Source organism: Rhinolophus hipposideros, assembly GCF_964194185.1.
Source record: "Rhinolophus hipposideros genome assembly, chromosome: X".
NCBI classification, from domain to species: Eukaryota; Metazoa; Chordata; class Mammalia; order Chiroptera; family Rhinolophidae; genus Rhinolophus; species Rhinolophus hipposideros.
The window spans coordinates 84,091,513-84,114,663 of NC_138046.1; the positions used below are offsets into that span (position 1 = coordinate 84,091,513).

Here is a 23,151-nt window from a genome sequence, read left to right on the forward strand (position 1 = left end):
GGTGGAGTCTTTAGGATTTTCTCTATATAAAATCATGTCAAATAGTTTAGTGGTTACCAGAGGGTAAGGGGGATGGGGGGAGGGAGATGAGGGTAAGGGGGATCAAATATATGGTGCTGGAAGGAGAACTGACTCTGGGTGGTGAACACACAATGGGATTTATAGTTGATGTAATACAGAATTGTACACCTGAAATTATGTAATTTCATTAACAATTGTCACCCCAATAAATAAATTTAAATAAAAAAAAATCATGTCAAGTGCAAATAGAGACAATTTTACTTCTTCCTTTCCAATTCTTAGGCCTTTATTTCTTTTTCTTGCCTGATTGCTCTGGCTGGGATATCGAGTACTACGTTGAATAGGAGTAGTAAGACTGGGCACCCATGTCTTGCTCCTGATCTTAGAGGAAAAGCTTTCAACCTTTCACCATTGAGTATAATGTTAGGTGAGTGTTTGTCATGTATGGCCTTTAATATGTTGAGGTGCATTCCTTCTATACCCCATTTTTGAGAGTTTTGATCGTGAATGGATGTTGAATTTTGTCAAATGCTTTCTCTGCATCTTTTGAGATGATCAGATGATTTTTCTATCATTCTATTAATGTGATGTATCACCTTTATTGATTTGCTTATGTCAAATCATCCTTATATCCCAAGGATAAATCCCACTTGATCATGGTAAATGTTTCTTTTAATGTGCTGCTGAATCCAGTTTGCTGGTATTTTATTGAGGAGTTTTGCATCTATTCATCAGGCATATTGGCCTGTAGTTTTCTTTTCTTGTAATGTACTTATCTAGCATTTTTTTTAAAATCAGGGCAATGCTGGCCTCATAAAATGAGTTTGGGAGTGTTCCCTCCTCTTTTATTTTTATTTTATTGGGGAAGGGGAGCAGGACTTAATATTGAGGAACAGTGTGTACTTCCAGGACTTTTTTCCAAGTCAAGTTGTTGTCATTTCAATCTTAGTTGTGGAGGGTGCCATTCAGCTTCAAGTTGTCCTTTCAGTCTTAGTTGTGGAGTGCGCAGCTCAGCTCCAGGTCCAGTTGCCGTTACTAGTTGCAGGGGGCGCGGCCCACCATCCCTTGCAGGACTCGAGGAATTGAACTGGCAACCTTGTGGTTGAGAGCCCACTGGCCCATGAGGGAATCGAACTGGCAGCCTTCGGAGTTAGGAGCATGGAGCTCCAACCTCCTGAGCCACTGGGCCGGCCCTCTTTTATTTTTTTGAGAAATTAGAGAAGAACTGGTGTGAATTCTTTAAATATTTGGCAAGATTCGCTAGTGAAGCCATCTGGTCCTGGGATTTTCTTCGTTTGGAGGTCTTTTATTACTGATTTAATCTCTTTACTAATAATTGGTCTGTACAGAATTTTTTCTTCTTGATTCAGGCTTGGTAGTTTGTATGTTTCTAAGAATTTATCTATTTCTTCTAGGTTGTCCAGTTGTTGGTGTTCATAGTTCAGTCTATTTTTTTCTATTTAGGTTGGGTAATTTTTATTGTTCTATCTTCAAGTTTATTTTTTTCCTGTTGTCTCCATTCTGCTGTTGAGCCCATTCAATGAGTTTTCATTTAAATTATTATAGTCTTCAGTTCTAAAAGTACCATTGGTTCTTTTCTATATCTTCTGTTTCTTTGTGGAGACTGTCTTTTTGCTGACACTTTCGATTTATTCATTTGTTTCAGGCATGTTTGTAATTGTTCATTGACACATTTTTTATGATCACGCCTTTAAATCATTGTCAGATAATTTCCACATCTGTGTCATCTTACTATTGAGACTATTGATTTTCTTTGTTCATTTAAGTTGTGATTTTCCTTGTTCTTGATATCGTGAGCGATTATTTTCATTATATCCTAAATATTTCAGGTATTATGAGATTCTGGATAATACATCTTCTGTTCTTGTAGGTCTCTTCAGACACTTGCACGTCAATGGCAGGAGAAAGGGGTACCACGTCATTACTGCCAGGTGGGAGTGGAAATCCAGGTTCCCCTCGGTCACTACCTCACGTCCTGTTGTCCCTAGTCAGGTTGCCTTGTTCTCTCCATATTTCAGTCGTCTTGCCTTTTATATATATACATATCATGTCCAAGATTTTTAGTTGTACTTAGTGGGAAGAGTGGAGAGAAGTGAGTCTATTCCATATTGTTCCAGAATCATAAGTGACCAATTGATTGTTATAATAGCTCTTTAGAGCTATTATTTTCTCTCATGAGATTAAATAACTTGCCCAAAGCTACATAGCCAGTTAGTTGCTTGAAAATGAGTCAAACTTTGGTCTCTTGGACTCTTACTATAAGATCCAATGTTATAGATAGTATAAAGCACTGTTCAGGTTAAGCTATTTTCAAGACGTGTGGGAGATAGAGAAAATCAGGCTTATAAACTCACATGCAATTCACATTTTTGTTCCAAGTGAAATCAGGTTAAAGTGAACACCATTTTTTTTAGAAACTGCAGAAGGCTAACCCACGGCTGTAAGAGTGCTTGGAAAAGGGAAGAGAAGTCCCAGCATTAATATTCGGGGTTTACTAGATATAATGTATGGACTACAGAACCCCTGCCCTGGAGAAGGGCTTATAGGCTGTAGGGTTAGAAGGATCAGAGGACAGCCTGCTCTGTCCAGGCTCTTGGGAATGTCTCTTGGAGTGACATAATTTTTAAATAAATTTTTATCTTTAAATAATTATAGATCCACATGAAGTTGCAAAAAAAAAAAAAAATTATGGGGTGTGCCTGTATATCCTTACCCAGTTTTCCTCATATCTTATGTAACTATAGTACAGTATCAAAACCAGGAAACACATTGCTGCAATACAGCCATCTTATTTCATTTTTACCAGTTTTATATGTACTCATTTGTGTGTATGTGTATTTAGTTCTACCCAATTTTATCACATTTGTAGATTTGTGTAATCATGACGATCAAAATACAGAACTGTTCCTTTATTACTGGGGTAGCATGCTTTTCCCCCAGCCCCCCTGGAAGGAGTTTGGAATGGCAAACATGTATGGGCGGTCAATGTCTCCAAAAGGAATGTCCTGAAAATTTAGGATATAGTGGAAGGTCTGATAGGCATGATGCCCGGGACTGACTTATGGGAGCTAAAAGAGAATCTGCTTTGGAAACAGAGGCATGTTGGAGAAAGAATGGCTTGGGAGTCAGAGTAACCTGACCTGGAATCCCAGCTCTTCCATTTGCTAACTCTACTGCTTTGGGCTGGTCATTTCCCATCTCTAAGCTTCTGCTTTCTCAGCTTTAAAACAAACAAACAAACAAAATCCATGTTTCATGTGGTTGTGAAGATTAGTAAGAGAATGTCTGCGGAACATCTAGCACAGTCCCTGGCACATAGTAGCAACTCAGTGTTGGCTATCACCTAGAACATTCATGCAGTAAGTATTTATTGAATATTTACTGTTTGCCAAGGAGTGGGCTAAGAGCTGATGAAGATGAAGAAGACACAGGTTGTCTAGATTATCTCAAGCTAGAAAATAACACGGATTTATTTATTCATTCATTTATGTACTGATTTACTCAATATATACGTGCTACGTGCCAGGCATTATTCTAGACAGTAAAATTATTTAGTTACTCAGATTTCTCATCTGTTAAGTTAGGCTAGAGCAGTGTGCACCAGACAGTAAACCTAGTAGGTAAACATATAGTATGTCAAGTGATAATAAGTGGTATAGAGAAACATAAAGCAGAGTGAGCAGGAGCTGCAGTGCCATGCCCAGCGCTGGGGGTGTGGTGGTTTTATATAGGGTAATTATGGATGGCTGACACGTGAGCAGAGGCGGAAAGAACAGTGAAGGAGGTAACCATGCTGGTAAGTGGGGGAAGAGTGTTCCAGGTCAAGAAAATAAAGAACCTGAGTGGTAGCACTCTCGGCGTGCTACCATTCCAGTCAATGTTACTGGACGGAGTGAGTGAAGGGAGAATAGCAGAAACTGATGATAGAGGCTGGGTTGGGGGCGGACGCAGATCATGTGGGGCGGTAATTCTCCACGTGTGATCCCTGGACCCGTGGGATCAGCCTCACCTGGGAACTGGTTAGGCAAATGCTTGCATCCTACCCTAGACCCACCAAATCAGACACTCCGGAGGTGGGGCCTAAGAATCTATGGTTTGACAAGCCCTCCAGGTCATTCTAATGTGCACTAACGTTTGAGAACCACAGGTATAGAGCCCTACTGGTCATTGTAAAAACTTGGTTTTCACTCCAGGTGGGATGGGAACCACTGAAGGGTTTTGCGCAAAGGAGACTTGTGATACTGGTTTAGGCTTTGGCTGTGGTGAGGACAGACTCAAGGTGAGGAGCAAGAGTGGGAGCAGGGAGCAGGGTTACTTTAGGTCATTATTCCTTCAAGTGTGGTCCCTGGATCAGCAGTGTCAGCGTCACCTGGAAGCTTGTTAGAAATGCACATGTGTGGGCCCCACCCCAGACCTACTGAGTTAGGATCTCTGGGGATGAGGCCCAGGAATCTAGCTTAACAGGCCCTCCAAGTGTTCCCTAGTATTTGTGAAACACTGGTCTAGTTAGGCACTGGTGGCTTCTTCCAGAGCCAGTGGTGATGAGAAGTGGGTGGGGTTTGAATCTATATTCATTATAGGATTTGCCGATGGATTAGATTGGAGTTGTGAAAGGAAGTACTCAGTGATGACTCCGTTTGGAGAGCTCTTGGTATACAGAGAACAGAGTAATGGGGCAATGACTGAAGGAGGCACAGAGTTTTTTTTTTTTTCGTTTGGTTGGGGTTTTTTTTGGAGACAACGGTTACAGCCTATTTGTGTGCCTGTGAGTGCATGTGGAGTGATTGTGTCAGTGCATCCAGAATGTAGTGACACGTGTTATTGGAAAACTTAAGTGTCAGGGACCGGGTAGACCAAAAAGAAACTTGCCCTGAGTTCTGGAACTTATTCAGTGTCCTTTGTTCTCCTTCAAGTCCTGAGTGCCTGCAGGCGGGGGGACCACTGTTGGGAATAGTGGGTTCTCCAGCTTCGAGGGATGGTCCATCCCTGTTTTTATAGGTTGTGCTCGGCCTGGTCCACATTGTTGCAGAAAACCAGAAATTTGATTTGGATTTTTCTGATATTTTTTGAATAATGAAGAAAAGTAAAATACGCTCTTTTTCCTCTTTATTTATGAATGAAGATATTCTTTTTCCAGCGTACAGGTGGTGACAGGACCTGGCTCTGTGGCTCCCTCAGAGAGCAGAGCTTGAGCAGATAAGCCAGACAGGCTCCTGCGCAGCCTCGTCACCTCTCAGGCTTCTCCAGTCCTTGGCCTCCATGGCCCTGGAAGAACTGAGTGCCCACTTTTGTGTTCTCATAACACTTGACTACTGATGACCCCACACTGTGTTCTAGTGACACATTGTGGTGATATAGTGGAGTCACCCAGGTCTGGATTTTTATCCTGCTTTACTGCTTATTAGTTTTGTAATGGCCAACAAGTTATTTAGTTACTCAGATTTCTCATCTGTTAAATTAGAATATTAATGATAATGATAGCTAATACTTATCATGTGCCAGGTACTCTAGCACTTTACCTATTTTAGCTCATTTCATGATAACAACCCTATGAGGTGAGGTACTATTAATAGTCCCATCATATACATGCAGGAACTGAGGCACAGCGAGGTTAAGGAAATTGCTTAAGTTCACAGAGCTGGTACGTGGCAGAGGTGAGATTAGAACCCAGGCAGTTTGGCTCCCAAGTCGTTACTTTTAAACTCTATGATATAGTGCCTCTGAATACTGGACAGAATGCCCTGATTTGTTGTGGAGATTAAATGTCATGTATAATTCATAGCTCCGTTTTCTCCTCAGTTCTTTTATGCAGGCTTCAAAGGTACTCATTCACTCACCATCTCCTTACCCTGCATTATTTACTTTATAGCATTTATGAAACTGTTCTGGCATCACCTGTCTCCCCCTCTAGAGTGTACACTCCATGAGGGCAGTGGCTGTTCTGAATATGTATTGAATTTATGCACTCACCTACTTAAATATTGATTATCTGGCATGTACCAGGCTCTGCGAGATACATTGGGGATAATTCATCTTCATCTTGAGACCTGGTGCTAATTACCTTCTGCACTAAGGAAGCAAAAATAACATTAAGGACCCTTGATCGCAGGTGATAATTATTGAGACAGTGCCGCCAGAAGCCTGATTTTCATCCATCTGCCTTCCCGATATGAGGAGTTATCCAGCCCAGTGAATGTTTGTTCAATTGGGTTGAATAATAAATAAAGCAAGACTGGGAGACAGATGGATAAGGTGAAGACTTCTGGTGAGCAAGATAGATGCTATCTGCTGAATGTTGTGGAGGCAGATAGCAAGTTGTTCGGACTGAGTCCGAGATGTTCCAAGATTTGGGCCTGAGAAGCCGCAAGCCCAAGGAACACACTAGGTGGCTGAGTGTGGGACGTAGGTTTGTTGAGACTTCCAGACCAGGGAGAGTTTCCAGCGGCAGCCTCCGGGAGGGCTAGTGCTCTGCCCTCAGGAGGAGAAGAAGCAAGGTTATACAGGTACAACAAAACAAACAGCATTCCTTGGGAGAAATCATCTGGCAGGCCCTGCAGGCTGCTCACAGGCACACAGCGCTCGAGAAGCCCGGCGACCTTGACTGCCGGCCTGTGTACAGAACTGGCTGGCTGATAAGCAGCGTTCCCATGGAGCCGGGGGACCTTGACTGCCTGTGGGCCAGATCCCTACACAAGTACATGAGCAGTTGCAAGTCCGCGTGGTGAGTGCTGTAATAAGGATAGTGTGTGGGGGGCGCCACCGCCATGGGGAAAAGGAAGAGCAGGAATGTTCTAGGCACAGGGAGCCACGTGTGATGAGACCCAGAGACCAGAAAGAGCATGGCACTGAGAGTCCAGCTGGCCTTTTATTCTTTTTTTTTTTTTGAAATTCTGCAACTTTTTATTGAGATATAATTGACATATAACTGCCATTCTTCATTTTTTTAAAATACTTAGACGTTTATCATTTATATCCCTCACACTGTGTGAACCCCCCTCCCCCATCCACTACCCCTCTGACATCGCACACAGCCATTACATTTCCACTGTCTCTATTCCTAATGCTGTACTCTGCTTCTTGTAAGTATGTACATACACATATATATACATATATATATATATATAAATAATTATAGTTGGCATTCATTATTGTTCAGCTTCAGGTGTACAGTGCAGTGATCAGGCATATACATCACCCCTGAGGTGGTCTCCCAAATGGGACACGTGTCCATCAGATACCCTATAAAATCTTTACAACATTATTGATTACATTCCCCAAATCAATTTTCAAAACCCCGTGGCCATCTTGTGGTTACCGACTGTTTGCTAATCCCCTCACCTCCCCTCTTATCCCCACACTCCCGCCCATCTAGCAACCCTCAGTTTTTCCTCTGTCCCCAAAACTGTTTCTGATTAGTTCATTCATTTATTCTTTTCTTTAGATTCTGCATATAAGTGAGATCATATGGTACTTGTCTTTCTCTGTCTGACTTATTTCACTTAACATAATGTTCTCTAGCTCCATCCATGTTGCTGCAAATGGTAAGATTTCGTTCTTCTTTATGGCTGCGTAATACTCCATTGTATAAATGTACCACAGTTTCTTAATCCAGTCGTCTACCGATGGGCATTTCGGTTGTTTCCATGTCTTAGCTATTGTGTATAGTCCAGCTGGCCTTTTAGAGCAGCGTTGCCTTCCATACATGTGGAGGTATGACCACCATAGTAACATACAGCATCATATTTGGATAAACCCCAAGCTTGAGATTTAATGTTCTGCGATTGTTGTCTTAACATTCTTACTAATTTTACCTTTGAATTTGTGTTTCATATGTGAAGTCCTGTGGGACAATGGATTGTGTGCTGGAGACTAATAATTTTACCTCATGTGTGGTCCTGCTCCCCGAATGAATTCTTGGTTGGCTGCCTGGGGTGCCAGGCTTGGGTGCAGGTACAGGAGAGTCAGGGCCAGGTGCCTGCAGCCTGTGCACTGAGTCGCAGGGCATGGCCTATGACGTCCTGCACGCACCCCATGCCCAAGAGAGTGTGACAGTAAATAGCAAATAAAAAGCCCCATGACAAGTTGAGAGACCATGGAATAAAGGAAAAAGCTTTTTATTTTCCATTTTGTGAACAAGGGGCCCCTAATGTTCATTTGCACCAGATGCTGTGTGTGAGGGGCAAGATGTGAGGCCAGAGAGGCAAGGCCATGGTAAGTTTATACTTTACCTTAAGAAAAATAGGAAGCCTGTGAGGGCTCTTGAGCAAGGGTTGACAGAGTCAATTTTTTTTTTTAAATGATTACTTTGGCTACAGTGTGGAGGGCCAGTTGGGTACGGGCAGAGTAGAGGCTGGGAGCCCAGTTAGGAGGGCAGGACAGTAATCCCTGTTAGAGATAATAGCGGCCTGGGTTAGGGCAGGGGCGATGAGGATGACAGAAAAGCACAACTGATAGCTAGAATTAGGAGCTAGAATTGATAGGACATGGTGGTAACTTAGGTAATACAATACATACAGAATACTTACTATGTGCTAAGCACTGTTCTAAACACTTTATGTAAATTAACTCATTTACCTTTCATATCAACTTTATGATATGCATACAGTTTTTAGCCCTGCCTTGGAGATCAGGAAACTGAGGCACTGAGGTTAAGTAATTTGCCCAAGATCCCACAGCTAGTAAGTCACAGGTACAGCCAGGATGTAAACCCAGGCAGTCTGACCTTAAAGTCTTAAGTTCTTGATACTTGAATGCCTACTCGGGGTATACTTGAGGGAGAGGGTGAGAGGCGAGTCCTCAGTGGCTGCCAGGTTTCTGGCTTACGCACCTGGTTGCTAAGAAAGGGAGCAGGTTTAGGGGGCAGGCAGGGGGAGAGATTTAATTCGGACATGTTAAATTTGATGTAAGTGGATTGGTTATTCAGTAGAGATACCCAGGAGGCATTTCGAGGGAGGTGCCTGAAACTCAGCAAAGAGATCTGGTTTGCAGTTGTAGGTGCATAGAAGGCACCTGGAGCCCTGGGAGTTGAGGAAGATCAGTGAGGGAGAGTGAGGCGAGAAGGGTGCCAGGCAGGAGGGCTTGAGAAATGTCAACATTCAAGGAGTGGACAGGAGAAAAAGAGCGCACTGGGAAATAGGAGCCGCCAGAGACATAATTAAGATCACATCACATCACATCCCTGCTCAAAATCCTCCTGTGGATTTTACCCAGATCTTCACTCAGGAAAAGCTAGAGTCCTTCTTGCTGGCCTACAGGACCCTACGACACAAGCCCATTACCTTTCTGACCTATGACTGTCCCTTTGCTCGCTCTATTCCAGAACACTGTCTCCCCCCCCCCCCCCCCCCGCCACCGTGTGATGCTTTATAATAATGTAGGCATGCTCTTGCCACAGGGCTTTTGTACTTGCTGTTCTCTCTAATTGGGATGCTTTTCCTTCATAGCCATAGGGCTTGTTCCCTTGTTCCCTTCAGGTCTTTATTCAGAAGTCATCTTGTCAGTCCATCCCTGGCTTCCCTACCTAAAATGTCAATACTAGTGGCATGCCCCCCACCGTGTGTGTGTGTGTGTGTGTGTGTGTTTGTAGATACACACGTATATACACATGCGTATATAATCCTCTTCATTCTTTTTTTTTCTACTTAGCTCTTCTCACTAACATACAGTATATTCCACTGATTACATTGATTTTTTTTCTTGTCTGTCTGCTTCCCCCACTAGAATGACAGCTCCATGAGGGCAGGGCTTTTTGTATGCTTTGTTCTGTTTCTTTGTCTCCCCAGTACCTAGACCAGGACCTGGAAGATGTTCATTAAGTGTTAGCTGAAGGAATGGACACCAGGCAAGTGGAGTGTTCTGGAAGTCCAAGGTAGAGAGCTTGTGAAATGGACAGAGCCCAGGGTTGGCACTGTGGTAATGGTGCGAAGAGGTCAAGTGAGATAAAGGAGAGCACTATTAACCCTTACTGCACATATCAGTAGGGAGGTCAGGACATCGGTGAGATCTGTTTTAAAGAAGGTGGGGACTAAAATCGGACTGCAGCAAATGGGTGAGAAAGAGTACACAGAAACTCCTAACAAATTCTTTTTATAGGTTTGGCTCTGATAGAACATCTCTGGATAACACCCGGTGCCTAGCAGTAGGAGGGAGACTTTTCACTGTATGTGCTTCTGTACCTTTTGAGTTTTGTACCATGTATAACTGATACCTATTCTTTAAAATTATTATGAAGCTGTACAGGTAGGTTTAACCAAAGAAGATATTTAGCTGTGAAGTGACAGACAGGAGTGAGGGAGGATCTTGTCTTTGTTGTCTTAAAGGTCCAGTGAGCTTGTTTAACGTGCTGTTGTGAAGGAGAAGGTAGAGAGGGAGTTGAAGATACTGCAACGAGAAGGGATTATTGATTGAGAAGATTTAAAAAAAAATGTGACCCAGGTGGAAAAGCTGACTTTGGAAAGAAAGAAGGATAGTTCTTTCATTGTAACAGTAGGAAAAGATGGGTGCAGAAGGGGGTGGATTCAGTGTGGGAAATTGAGGTAGTGCCCTTTTGATTACTTCATTTTGTCTAAGAAGTAGGCGATAGGGTCATTTGCTGAGAGAGAAGAGGGAGGTAATGGGGTCAGATATTTGAAATAGCCGCGGTGGATAATGGGAGAGAGAACTGAGCTGGGAAATATGGGAGGATTTTAATAGACTTTATTTTTTAGAGCAATTTTAGGTTCATAGCCAAATTAAGTGGAAGGTGCAGAGATCTCCCATATGCCTCCTGCCCCCACATGCACAGCCCCCCCCATCATCAACATCCTGCACCAGACTGGTAATTTGTTATAATTGACGAACCTACATTAACACATTATAATCACCCATAGTCCGTAGTTTATATGAGAGCTCACTCTTGGTGGTGTGCCTTCTGTGGGTTTGGACAAATGTGTAATATCATGACATGTACCCACCGTTATAGCGTTTTAATATCATACAGCATAGTTTCACTGCCCTAAAAATCCTCTGTGCTTCACCTTTTCATCTCTTTCTCTCCCTCAAAGCCCTGGCAACCACTGATCTTTTAACTGTGCCCATAGTTGGAATCATAAAATACCGTGGTGCCCCGAAAATAAGACTGTGTCTTATAGTAATTTTTGCTCCAAAAGACGCGTTAGGGCTTATGTTCAGGGGATGTCATCTTAAAAAGTCATGCTAGGGTTTATTTTCTGGTTAGGTCTTATTTTGGGGGGAAACACGGTATGGAGCCTTTTCGGATTGGCTTCTTGCATTTAGTAATATGCATTTGTTTCCTCCATGTCTTTTCATGACTAGATAGCTCATTTCTTTTTTTTTAACCTTTCTTTTTTTTCCCTTTCCCCCTTCCGCCTCCCCCCCCACTCCGGTTCAAGCCGTTGTTTCTCAGTCTAGTTGTGTAGGACACAGCTCCCTGGCCCGTGCTGGTGTTATGGGCCTTGTGTTGCCCCCCGCTCCCCACGGGCTGAGGTAGTTGGGCTGCCGACAGGGCAGCTCACGGCACCTCTCGCCGCTGCCGGCTGCTCACGCTGGCCACCGGCTGCTCATGGCAGTGCACAGCAGCCTGTGGCAGTGCGCCTCCAGGGAGAGCCATTGTTCACAATCTTAGCTGTAGAGGGTGCAGCTCACTGGCCCATGTGGGAATCGAACTGGCGACCTTAGCGTTAGGAGCACGGTGCTCCTACCACCTGAGCCACCGGGGCGGCCGCGCTCATTTCTTTTAAGCACTGAGTAATAGTCAGTTGTCTGGATGTACCTCAGTTTATCCATTCATCTACTGAAGGACATCTTGGTTGCTTCCAGATTTTGGCAATTGTGAATCAAGCTGATCATATACATCCGTGTGCAGGTTTTTGTGCAGATGTTGTTTTCCATTCCTTTGGGTAAATGCCAAGAAGCGCAATTGCTCGGTTGTATGGTAAGAGTGTGTTTAGTTTTGTAAGGAACCGCCAAACTGTCTTCCAAAGTGACTGTACCATTTTGCATTCCCACCAGCAACGAATGAGCGCTCCTGTTGCTCTACCTCCCTTCCAAAATTTGGTGGTGTCAGTCTTCTGGATTTTGTCTGTTCTGATAAGTGTATAGTGATATTTCATTGTTGGTTTAATTTGCGTTTTTCTAATGACATATGATATAGAGCACTTTTTCATACACTTGTTTGCTATCTGTATATCTTCTTTTACCCCCCCCCATTTAAACTAATTTTTGCTGTTATTTTTATTTTTATTCTCTTTTATTTTTTTATATTAGTTTCAGGTTTACAAAACAACATAATGATCAGACATTTACGCCCCTCACAAAGTGATAACCCCCCTCAATCTACTACACCTCTGACATCATACATAGCTGTTAGAATACCACTGACTCTGTTCCCTATGCTGTACTTTACGTCCCGTGACTGTGTGTGTGTATTTTATATATATATATATATATATGTATATATATATGTATATATTTAATTATAGTTGACATTCAATATTATGCTACATCAGCTTCAAGTGTACAGTGCAGTGGTCAGGCATCTACACAATCTATGAAGCGATGCCCCCATGAGTCCAGTACCCACCCCTTGCACCCTACATAATCTGTACAACACTATTGATTATATGCCCCATGCTGTATTTCACATCCCATGACTGTTTTGTGACTACCAGTTTATACTTTCTAATCCCTTCACTTTCTCCCCTATCCCCCAACCCCCTCCCATCTAGCAACCATCAGTTTTTTTTTCTCTGTACCTCTGTGTCTGTTTGTTTTGTTTGCTCTTTTATTCTGTTCTTTAGATTCTCTGGGTCCATCCATATTTTTGCAAGTGGTAAGATTTCATTCTATTTTATGGCAGAGTAATACTCCATTGTATAAATGTACCACAGTTTCTTTATTCGGTCGTCTATTGATGGGCATTTTGGTTGTTTCCATCCATATCTTGGCTATTGTGAATAGCGCTGCAATAAACATAGGGGTGCATATATTTTTTCAAATTAGTGTTTTGGATTTCTTTGGATAAATACCCAGGAGTGGAAATGCTGAGTCATAATGTAGTTCTATTTTTAACTTTTTGAAGAACCTCCATGTTGTTTTCCATAGTGGCTGCATCAATTTGCAATCCCATCAACAGTGCACAGGGCTTCCCTTTTCTCCATATCCTCTCCAACACTTATTTGTTGATTTATTGACGATAGCCATTCTGACAGGAGTGAGGTGGCATCTCATTGTGGTTTTTATTTGCATTTCTCTGATGATCAGTGATCTTGAGCATCTTTTCATATGTCTATTGGCCATCTGTATGTCCTTTTCTATATATCTTTGGTGAGGTGTCTGTTCAGATCTTTTTTAATTGGGTTGTTCATCTTCTCATTGTTGACTTTTAAGAGTTCTTTGTATATTTTGGATAACAGTCCTTTATGAGATATGTCTTTTGCAAATATTTACTTCCAGTCTGTGGCTTGTCTTTTCTTTTCTTGACAGTGTCTTTCAAAGAGCAGGTTTTATTTTTAATGAAGTCCAGCTTATCAGTTCGTTCTTTTATGGACTGTGCATTTGGTGTTGCATTTAAAAAGGCATTGCCACACAAAAGGTTATCTATATTTTCTCTTATGTTATCTTCTAGGAGTTTTATAGTTTTGCATTTTACATTTAGGTTTATGATCCATTTTGAGTTGATTTTTGTGAAGGGTGTAAGATCTGTGCCTAGATTTATTTGTTTGCATGTGGCTGTCTAGTTGTTTCAGCACTTCATCGAAAATACCGTATTTTGCTGTGTATAATGCCTAAACACTTTATTGCCTAAATTTGTGAGGGATAAATAAGGATGCACATTATACGTGGGTAGATTCCATATCTATATAAATCTGTTTAATTTTTTTTTTTTTTTAAGGACGACACAGCTCACAGTGACCCATGCGGGAATCAAACCGGCAACCTTGGTGTTGTTAGCAACACACTCTAACCAACTGAGCTAACCAGCCATCCCTTTAATTCTTTTATTTATGCTTATGAGTTAAAAGTGTAACTCTAGAAATCAATAATGATATCCTTATGCAAAATAGTACCCTGGAATACGATCATCGGTTTTGTTAAACTTATGACAAACTTGCAATGACAGAGTTCTTGGCCTTCTATGATGCATAAATATCGTAAATTTGTTATTGGTACATAAAATTTCTTGTACCTTGTATCTGTTGTTGTGTTTTGTAATTATTTGTTACATAAAATTTCTTGTACCATAATGTGTTAGAAAATAAATGCCAAAATTCCTTTATAATACAAAAAAACAAGTACTTAAATATAAACAAATAAAAATTTGAATTAAAAAATTAAAACGAAACATTTTTTCCCTGAAAGTTTGGGCCAAAAACATGGTTGCGCATTATACATGGGAGTGCATTATACATGGCAAAATATGGTACTCTCTTTGCTCCATTTTATTACTTTTGCTCCTTTGTCAAAAATCAATTGATTATCTTTATGTATGTGGGTCTATTTCTGGGTTCTCAATTCTGTTCCATTGATCTGTTTGTTTATTCTTTCAATACCATGCAGTCCTGATTACTGTAGCTTTATAGTAAGTCTGGAAGTCAGGTAGTATCAGTCTTCCAACTTTGTTCTTCTCCCTCAATATTGTGTTGGCTATTCTGTGACTTAGATATTTTGGACAATGAATTTATTGTGAATTTATTATGAATTTATTGTGGCACCAATCCAATGGGTGATTTTTTTCGCCAGCCATGTCCAATGGTGCATTGTTATGTAGTTGAACTAGGGTTGGGATTTGCAGGTGGGGGTAATGGAAAGGCAGTGGAGCAAGTGAGTTGAGGATATCTGTAAGGTAATGGTAGAAGTGAGGCATGCTGGAATCCAAGTTAGGGAGGAAGGGCAGTCAAGAATAGGTGAATAGGTTAAAAGTAGGATCAAGGGATTTTGAGGGCATTGAACAGGTGTAATGAATGAAAGCTGGATAGATATACTTGTGGTCAGAGAGTGTGATGTATGAATTTCACATTTCACAGGTGGAGCAACTGCAAGTTGACCAGGTTTGGGGAATGGCCATGAGAGTTGGTAGCTGAAATGGGAGTGGAGGTAGCAGACTCTGAAGATGAGAAGGTCAAAGAGCTAAAAGGCCAGGATGTTGGGCCTCTAGATTGATAGAAATGTCATGTGGGATGTTGATTGGAGTTGGGTAGAGAGGAATTTGTGAGTAGGTTCTTCAGTGAGTGAAGGGAGTATGCTGGGGAGATGAGTAGCTGACATTGAAGAGGTATTGTATGGTCAGATGATAATGAAACTCAGGATTAGAGATTTTATACAAAGGTAGAGGAGAGATGAACTGGAAATCTCACTTGAGAGTGAGGAGGACGTCTACCCCCATCCAAGGCCCGAGTTAGAAGGGTCTAGGAGAATGTACAATATCTATCTGACAGGACTCTAGCACAGTGCTTCCTAGACTTTTTAATTTTCAACTCACAAAAATGAATGACTAGAAAAATGGTATGAACAAAAAAGCTATACAAAAGATAAGCCCCAATTTTTTATTATTAGATTCTACAGACATAAAATTACTCAGCCAAATTGCCATTAAAGTTTTTAGATGCTTGCTCTCTTTCTGTACTTAACTTTCACTACCACATTAGTCTGTGAACTACACTTTGAGTGGCACTGGTACAGAAAAAATGGTTTTCTCGTAAGAGAACCTGCATTCCGTTAAGCCAGAAGGTGAAGGAGGGGTTTGTTGGAGGGGATGTGAATATAAAGAGGTTTGTTTACCAAGGAAGGGGGTTGCTGGTAGTACAACAGATAAGTTAGGAAAGGTGATGAGCAGTGGATGATTGGGGTAGAGAAAGCACATGACTATGTGGGGTGAAAGTTCAGAAGAGAGATGACCAGAGGGCTTCCTTCTTGGGCAGTGTTCAAGGGTAACGGGTGCGAGTCAGAAATACTACAAGGTCTGGAGAATGTATTTAAAGAAGGTTTAGGCAGTTGAGGGGTGAGATCTAGACTGGGTGAAAAACTATTAGCTATTACTTACTGACTACTTACTGTGTACCAGACTCTGAGCTCACTGTGCTAGGGACTTTATATACATTCTCTGAGTCCTTTAAAAAATCCTGCCAAGTTGATGGTGATACCCCCAGTTTATTGTTATGCGGCATGTTTATAGGCATTAGGATTAGCAGGCGGGAAAGTGGTGGGTCCTGATCCCACGAAGTTAGTTTGTGAGCATGATCTTGGCTGAAACAGTTGGAGTTCTGCCCTATTTTTATTCTCCCTGCTGTGTGTGGCTGACCAAAAGATTTAAGGAGTTTGATCTTAGCCAGAAGTTATTTGGAGGGCTGCTGATGACTTCTTTGGTGAGGAAGAGTTTAATTTTGTGAGATTTCCATCTTATTATACATGCAAACTCAAATTTTCAAAATTAAATATTTTTTAGACATTACAATATGAAATCACACATGTTCATTGTAGAAAATTAGAAAACACAGATAAGAGAAAAAATGATTACCTGTAATCCTTTGCTCAGAACCACTGTTGACGACAAAACACTGTTTTAATCCTTTTCATTTAATGAAATAAAATAGCTCAATAAAGTTTAAATTTTTGATTATTTGTTGAAATAATAATATTTTGGATATGTTGGTTAAACAAAATATTATTAAAATTCACTTCACCTGTTTCTTTTTACCTTTTTAATGTGGCTACTAGAACATTTAAAATTACCTACTTGGCTCACATTATGTTTCTATTGGACAACACTGCTCTAAAGTCTCTTTCAGCTTTGACCATTTTGAGTCTTAATGAAATTTTACTGTCTGTACATTTTTAACTCTGTCATAATTATTTTAGACCAGTGTGGTCCAGTAGAACTTTTTGCATGGCTGAAAATGTTTGATAATCTTCCCAATATGGTAACCTCTAGCCATATGTGGCTACTGAGCACTTGGAATGTAGCTAGTGTGATGGAGGAAATGCATTTAAATTTTTACTTCATTTGAATTAATTTAAATGTAAATAGCCATGTGTACTGGACAGTACAGTTCTGGACCTTATGAACAATAAAATTTCCGTGTTTCTCTTTTCTAGTTGTGTTGGTGTTGAAGAGGAGAAGGCTGCTGACATTGATCTCTACCATTGCCCCAACTGTGAGGTCTTACATGGGCCCTCCATTAGTAAGTAGATCTTAAGGTTTCTAAGAGAAGGTGGGCCAGAAGAGAGACAAAGCAAAGGTAACGTGGAAGGGAGATTACTTCAGATTCATCTCCCTTGGGAAATAGCGGACACCTACGTAGGCCCTGCAGGCCAGCAGCTGCCCCGCTGAGAGGGCAGAGTACAGAGCTTCACCTCCTTCCCTTCCTAGGTATTCCTCAAAGGAGACACCTATCCTCACCAGGAACTTTCCTGAATCTGTGAGGGTCTCATTGACCCCACATGCTCCAAGGGCCTGTTAGATTGTGTCGCATCCCGTACAACAAGGGCAGTGAGGAGGCGAGAAGGGGCGGTTTGGGTTAAGTTTTTAAGAAAGAAACAAACAGAGACTTAATGTTGTTAAATCTCTCAGAAGGCCAGGGGTCTCTCAGTCTCAGAGGACTGGAGCCCTGAATAAAGCCGACTGGAGGCTTTTATTGATAAGTATACAAGGGAGTAGCAGTGTTTTTGGCACGGTTTGTGAGACTCACTTATCACGTTATAGAAACATCCCAAGCCAATTATTTTAACCTTCAAACAGCCCAAGCACAAGTTCCCATGATGTCTTACCTAAGGTCTGTACCTTCTCAGGGTCAAGTCTCATATTGTAACAGCTCTGTTGAGATAAGTGGAGAGAACTGATCTTTGTTGTTCTCATGACTTCTCTCACAAACAGGTGCAAGGGAAAAGCCAGGGCACGCAACAGACTTTCCCAGGAAGGGGGAAGGGGAGGCAAGGCCCCTTCCCTTATTCTTTTAAGGTAGCTCATTAGGGGTCCCCGCTCGGTTCCGCCTGGCTTAGGTTGTATCTCCCGTGAGATATCTTACCCGTCTTTGGCTGCAAACCATCTTTTGGGGACCAGACAGAGAGTCATAATGTGTAAACACAAGGATGGAGCAGAGTCCCAGAAAGGCACAATCTCACAGACTCTTCTTTCCTTAAGGAAAGACATGGAGGGACAGTTGGCTAGGCTGTTGTGCGACTACAAGATTGGAAGAGAAGCAGGGTCTACTGAAGCCTTTGTCTTGGAACCATAGCTCGCGGCCATTCTGACTTACGGTCTCCTGTCTTTTTCTGGCTTAGTGAAAAAACGCCGTGTGTCTTCAAAAGGGCATGATACACACAAGGGGAAGCCAGTGAAGACTGGAAGCCCTACATTCATTCGAGAGCTCCGGAGCAGGACCTTTGACAGGTGAGTTACCCCTACTCCAGGGCTCTAGGAAGCTGGGACCATCTCTTCCCAGCTTTCCCACTGGCTGCCCCGTTAGTAGCTTCTCCCATTTGGGGGTGTTCTGCAAGTTCCCTCTGGAGAGGGATCTTCTGTTTTAATCAGTTTCTGAGAAACATTGCTAGAGTTTCATTTGATGTGCACAGTATATTAAGGTCCACTTGTGGAAACTTTTGGTAGATTTGGGTGGCAGTTTTCACCTAAGTCAGGAGACAATGTTTACATGTACCCAAAGATTGCTACAACTAGAAGGAGTCATAAAGATCAGAAAGTTTAATTGTTTCATTGTAGAGAAGAGGAAACTCGTTTTTAATAATAAAAAAATTGTTGACTGGGCATGTATTTCTTTTGCAATCAACAAAAATAGTTTTCCTTTTTAAAAAATGAAGATGGCTTATTAAAATACTTCAATTGAGCGGAAATAATAAGTTAGAAAAATTAATGAATGAAGCACTCTCTTTAGCTTAGTTTTTAATTCATTTGATCATTTTCAGCTTTCCTATAATTGAAATGTTTAGAATTATAAATGTTTCTTCAACTTACTATTTTTTTGTTTTATCTGTTTATTTAAAGGCAGTGAGTCTCCTTTCTTCCTCAGACCTGTCAGGTCTCTTCTCCAAAGTCAACCAATTTCTTGTGCACTCTTTCAGAAAGAATTTTTGCTTATACAAGCATGTGTGTTGTGTGTGTGTGTATGTGTATCACTCTTTCTAAAAAAATGCAAATAGAAACACACTATATTGTTCTGCATCTTCCTTTTTTTAACTCTAAATTAAATACCTTGGAGATCAATCTGTAGCAGCACATACAGATGTTCTTCATTATTTTTCATGGATGTGTAGTATTTCATGTGTGAATATATAATTAACCAGTCCTCTATTGACAAACATTTAAATCAATTCTCGTATTTTGCTATTAGAAAAAATGCTTCAGTGAATGTCTTTGTACTTAAGTTTTTGCGTATGTGGGTGAGTGTATGTATAGATTTACTACCTAAAAGTGAAATTGCTAGGTCAAAGAGTATGTGCTTTAAAAATGTTTATAAATATTGCCAAATTATTCCAAAGTGGATATACCATTTCACGTTCCCACTAGACAAATGTGTTTATTATTATTTTTAATGACTACTGGGCCTTGTCTCTCCCATATTTTTTTCTACTACATTATGGCTTTATTTTTTTCAGTTTGATCCTTGATCTGTCTAGAGTTATGTAAAGAGTAAATAGATGTTTTTCCAGATGTTCATCCCCACACAACTTTTTAAGTAGTCCATCTTTTCTCCAGCATGATTAAAAAAACAAAAACAAAAAAACCCAAAACCCCAAAACTCCCGTTTTCTAATTAAGTACGCATGTTGAGAAAGTGCTTGTAAAAGTTGCTTTCATTTTTTTCATCACTTTTTTTATTTGCCAATACTTTAAAAAAACTTTTTAAATTAAAATTTATTGGGGTGACAATGGTTAGTAAAATTGCATAGGTTTCCGGTGTACAATGCTGTATTACATCATCTATATATCACATTGTGTGTTCCCCACCCAGAGTCAGGTCTCCTTCTATCACCATGTATTTGATCCCCCTTTACCCTCATCTCCCTCCCCCCACCCCCCTTACCCTCTGGTAACCACTAAACTATTGTCTGTGTCTACGAGTTTTTGTTTCTTTATTTGATTGTCTTGTTCCTTTTTTGCTTTCAGTTTTATATCCCACATATGAGTGAAATCATATGGTTCTTGCCTTTTTCTGTGTGACTTATTTCGCTTAGCATAATAATTCAGGGTCCATCCATTTTGTCGCAAATGGCACTATTGCATCTTTTCTTATGGCAGAGTAGTATTCCATTGTGTATATATACCACATCTTCTTTATCCAATCATTTATTGAAGGACACTTTGGTTGTTTCCATGTCTTGGCCACTGTAAATAAAGCTGTAATGAACATTGGAGCACATACTTGTATATCTTTACGGATAAATGTTTTCAGATTTTTTGGGTAGATACCCGGGAGAGCGATTGCTGGGTCATATGGTAATTCTATTTGTAATTTTTTGAGGAACCTCCACACTGCCTTCCATAACAGCCGCACCAGTGTGCATTCCCACCAACAGTGTATGAGGGTTCCTTTTTCTCCACAGCCTCTCCAACACTTGTTACTATTTGTATTGTTGATGATAGCCATTCTGACTGGGGTGAGGTGATATCTCACTGTGGTTTTTATTTGCATTTCTCTGATGATTAGTGATGTTGAGCATCTTTTCCTATGTCTATTGGCCACTTGTATGTCCTCTTTGGAGAAATGTCTATTCAGGGTTCAAAGAGGACTTTATGAATTTGATGTCAAAGGCAAGGGAAGTAAAAGCTATAGTAAACGAATGGGACTATAGCAAACTAAAATGCTTCTGCACGGAAAAAGAAACCATTGACAAAATAAAGAGGCAACCAACCGAATGGGAGAAGATATTTGCAAACGCCTCTGATAAGGGGCTAATGTCCAAAATATATAAGAAACTCATACATCTCAACAATTGAAAAACAGTCCAATCAAAACATATTTGCCAATATTTTAAATGGGGTAATGCTTCTGTGGGTTAGAGTAAATCAGCTAAACTTGTCAGGTGTGTCTTTTCTTCCTGGGCAGGCTGTTGACTGATTTCTTCCTTTGTCATCCGGAGCAGAGCACCCTATTGATAGGATGCTGTGGGTTAAGCTCCCACCTATTCCAGCGACCTGCCTTATTGCCTTGGATAGGTCCTTTCTTCCCTGGCACGTGGAGTTTATGCCATTGGTTGCCAGCCCACCTTAGGTCCCCTCAGAAAGACCGCCTACCCTTGGGTGAGTGGCAGCATTCAATGAGGCATTCAGTGGCAAGGCCCCTGGGCCTCAGTCTTTCTCTCATGTGGTCTACAGCTCAGAAGAAGTGATTCTGAAGCCCACTGGAAGTCAGCTGACCGTGGAATTCCTGGAAGAGAATAGCTTCAGTGTGCCCATCCTCGTCTTGAAGAAGGATGGATTGGGGATGACACTACCCTCACCATCGTTCACTGTGAGGGATGTGGAACACTATGTTGGTAAGCAACACAGACCCTCTTAACTGTGCTATTGGTCACTACCATCAAGACCTGTGACCGTTCCCCTCCAGTCTACCTTTTGCATTTCCTTTCTAGCCATCTGGAGAATTGGAGATGAAGTGGCTTGCCCAGAGTCATTCTTTGGCAAAGCTAGAATCAAAATCTTAGTCTTCTCTTCCTTTTTTTCCCTAATAGACCTCAAAACCCCAGGCTGAGCCCCATTTTTTACCTGGGAATTCCAGAGGTCATGGTAGTCTCTCTGTCCTCTGTTGAGATGAGAAAGCCTTTGGCTTTTGCCCTCACATACCAATTGTCTTTTGGACGATAGGAAGAGAAGAAGTGAGGACGCAGGGCCCAGGCAGGTGGACCGGACTGTGGGTGAGGCTGTGTGTCAGGCGGTTCTGTTGCCCTAGGAGGCCTGGATCCGGCACATCAGTCTAAGGAGAGGGTGAGGGATTCCTACCCCGACCTTCCAAACATGCACATACAAATACAATGTCTGAGGAGAGAGGTTTTGAGTGTAGAGCTGTTCTAGGGACTGGTGAGGGGATGAGAGCCTCTTTTCCAGTCCCTGAGACCATTTGGTACAGAAGCCGTCTCTTTACTCCAGGTTCTGACAAAGAGATTGATGTGATTGATGTGACCCGCCAGGCTGACTGCAAAATGAAGCTTGGTGATTTTGTGAAATATTATTACAGCGGGAAGAGAGAGAAAGTCCTCAATGTCATTAGTTTGGAATTCTCTGATACCAGGTAAGAGGGTCAGGGGTAAGTAAAAAGTCTGACAAATGCCTGGAACTTGTGATATACTGAGGATATGTTAGTGTTCCTTTCCCTTCCTCCTGGTGGTTTCTTCCTTTGGGGTGGGGAGCTGGTTTATACTTTTTTCTAGGTGAGCTGCTCACATTATAACAACCAAATCATATTTCTCCTCTGCAGTGTCTAGCATTGGATAGATTGATTATACATTAGCTATTTTAATTAATTTTTATCTCCTTCAAGACTAGGACAGCTTTGTTAGACCTTTGGCTGGTATTCAGAATGTGGCATGGTCACTTCTTTAATTCCCAAGATAGGTCCTCTCTTCCTGGAAATAGATTTACTAAAATTACCCACAAGTAGTTTCTCTAAGAATAAGGTTTTTTATATTTAAAATAAAAGAAACAAAGTTTATAACCTTTAAATGATCCTGTTTGGGCTCATGCACTCAATAGATATATGTATTCTTCTCTGCTCAGAACCATGGGAGATTCCAAAAAATCATAAAGTATCTTTTTGCACTTTGGAAGCTTACTGTCTAATTGTTTACTTCTTTAACTTTTAATTTTGACATAATTATACATTCACAGGAAATGGCAGAAAATGTACAGGGAAGTCCTGTGTATCCTTCAGCCAGTTTCCCTCAATGGCAGCATCTTACAATAACTATAGTACAATATTGAAACCCTTGCTGTTGGCTTTGACATGCAAAGTAAACAACCTGAAGATTGTTTTGAAAACTATGTTCGCTTACACTTCACCTCATCTTGAAAGACTATTTGAAGTAGCTTGCAGAGATGCAGAGAGAGGGAAAAAAGAGAAAATTAGAATAAAAGGAAAATAAAGGTGGGAAAATAGGCTACATC

At 41.2% G+C, this 23,151-nt stretch overlaps 1 protein-coding gene across 3 annotated transcripts in view; it reads left to right on the forward strand.

Annotated features, from left to right (window-relative positions):
• The window catches only part of PHF8 (PHD finger protein 8), a 126,925-nt gene that overhangs the window by 21,255 nt on the left and 82,519 nt on the right, over positions 1–23,151 (forward strand). For all 3 annotated transcript variants that reach the window (XM_081041809.1, XM_081041808.1, XM_081041810.1), the window contains exons 3-6: positions 17,134–17,219; positions 18,319–18,427; positions 21,367–21,527; positions 22,138–22,279. In XM_081041809.1, the coding sequence (XP_080897935.1) occupies positions 17,134–17,219; positions 18,319–18,427; positions 21,367–21,527; positions 22,138–22,279 (498 nt within the window). The remainder of the gene's footprint in view (positions 1–17,133; positions 17,220–18,318; positions 18,428–21,366; positions 21,528–22,137; positions 22,280–23,151) is intronic.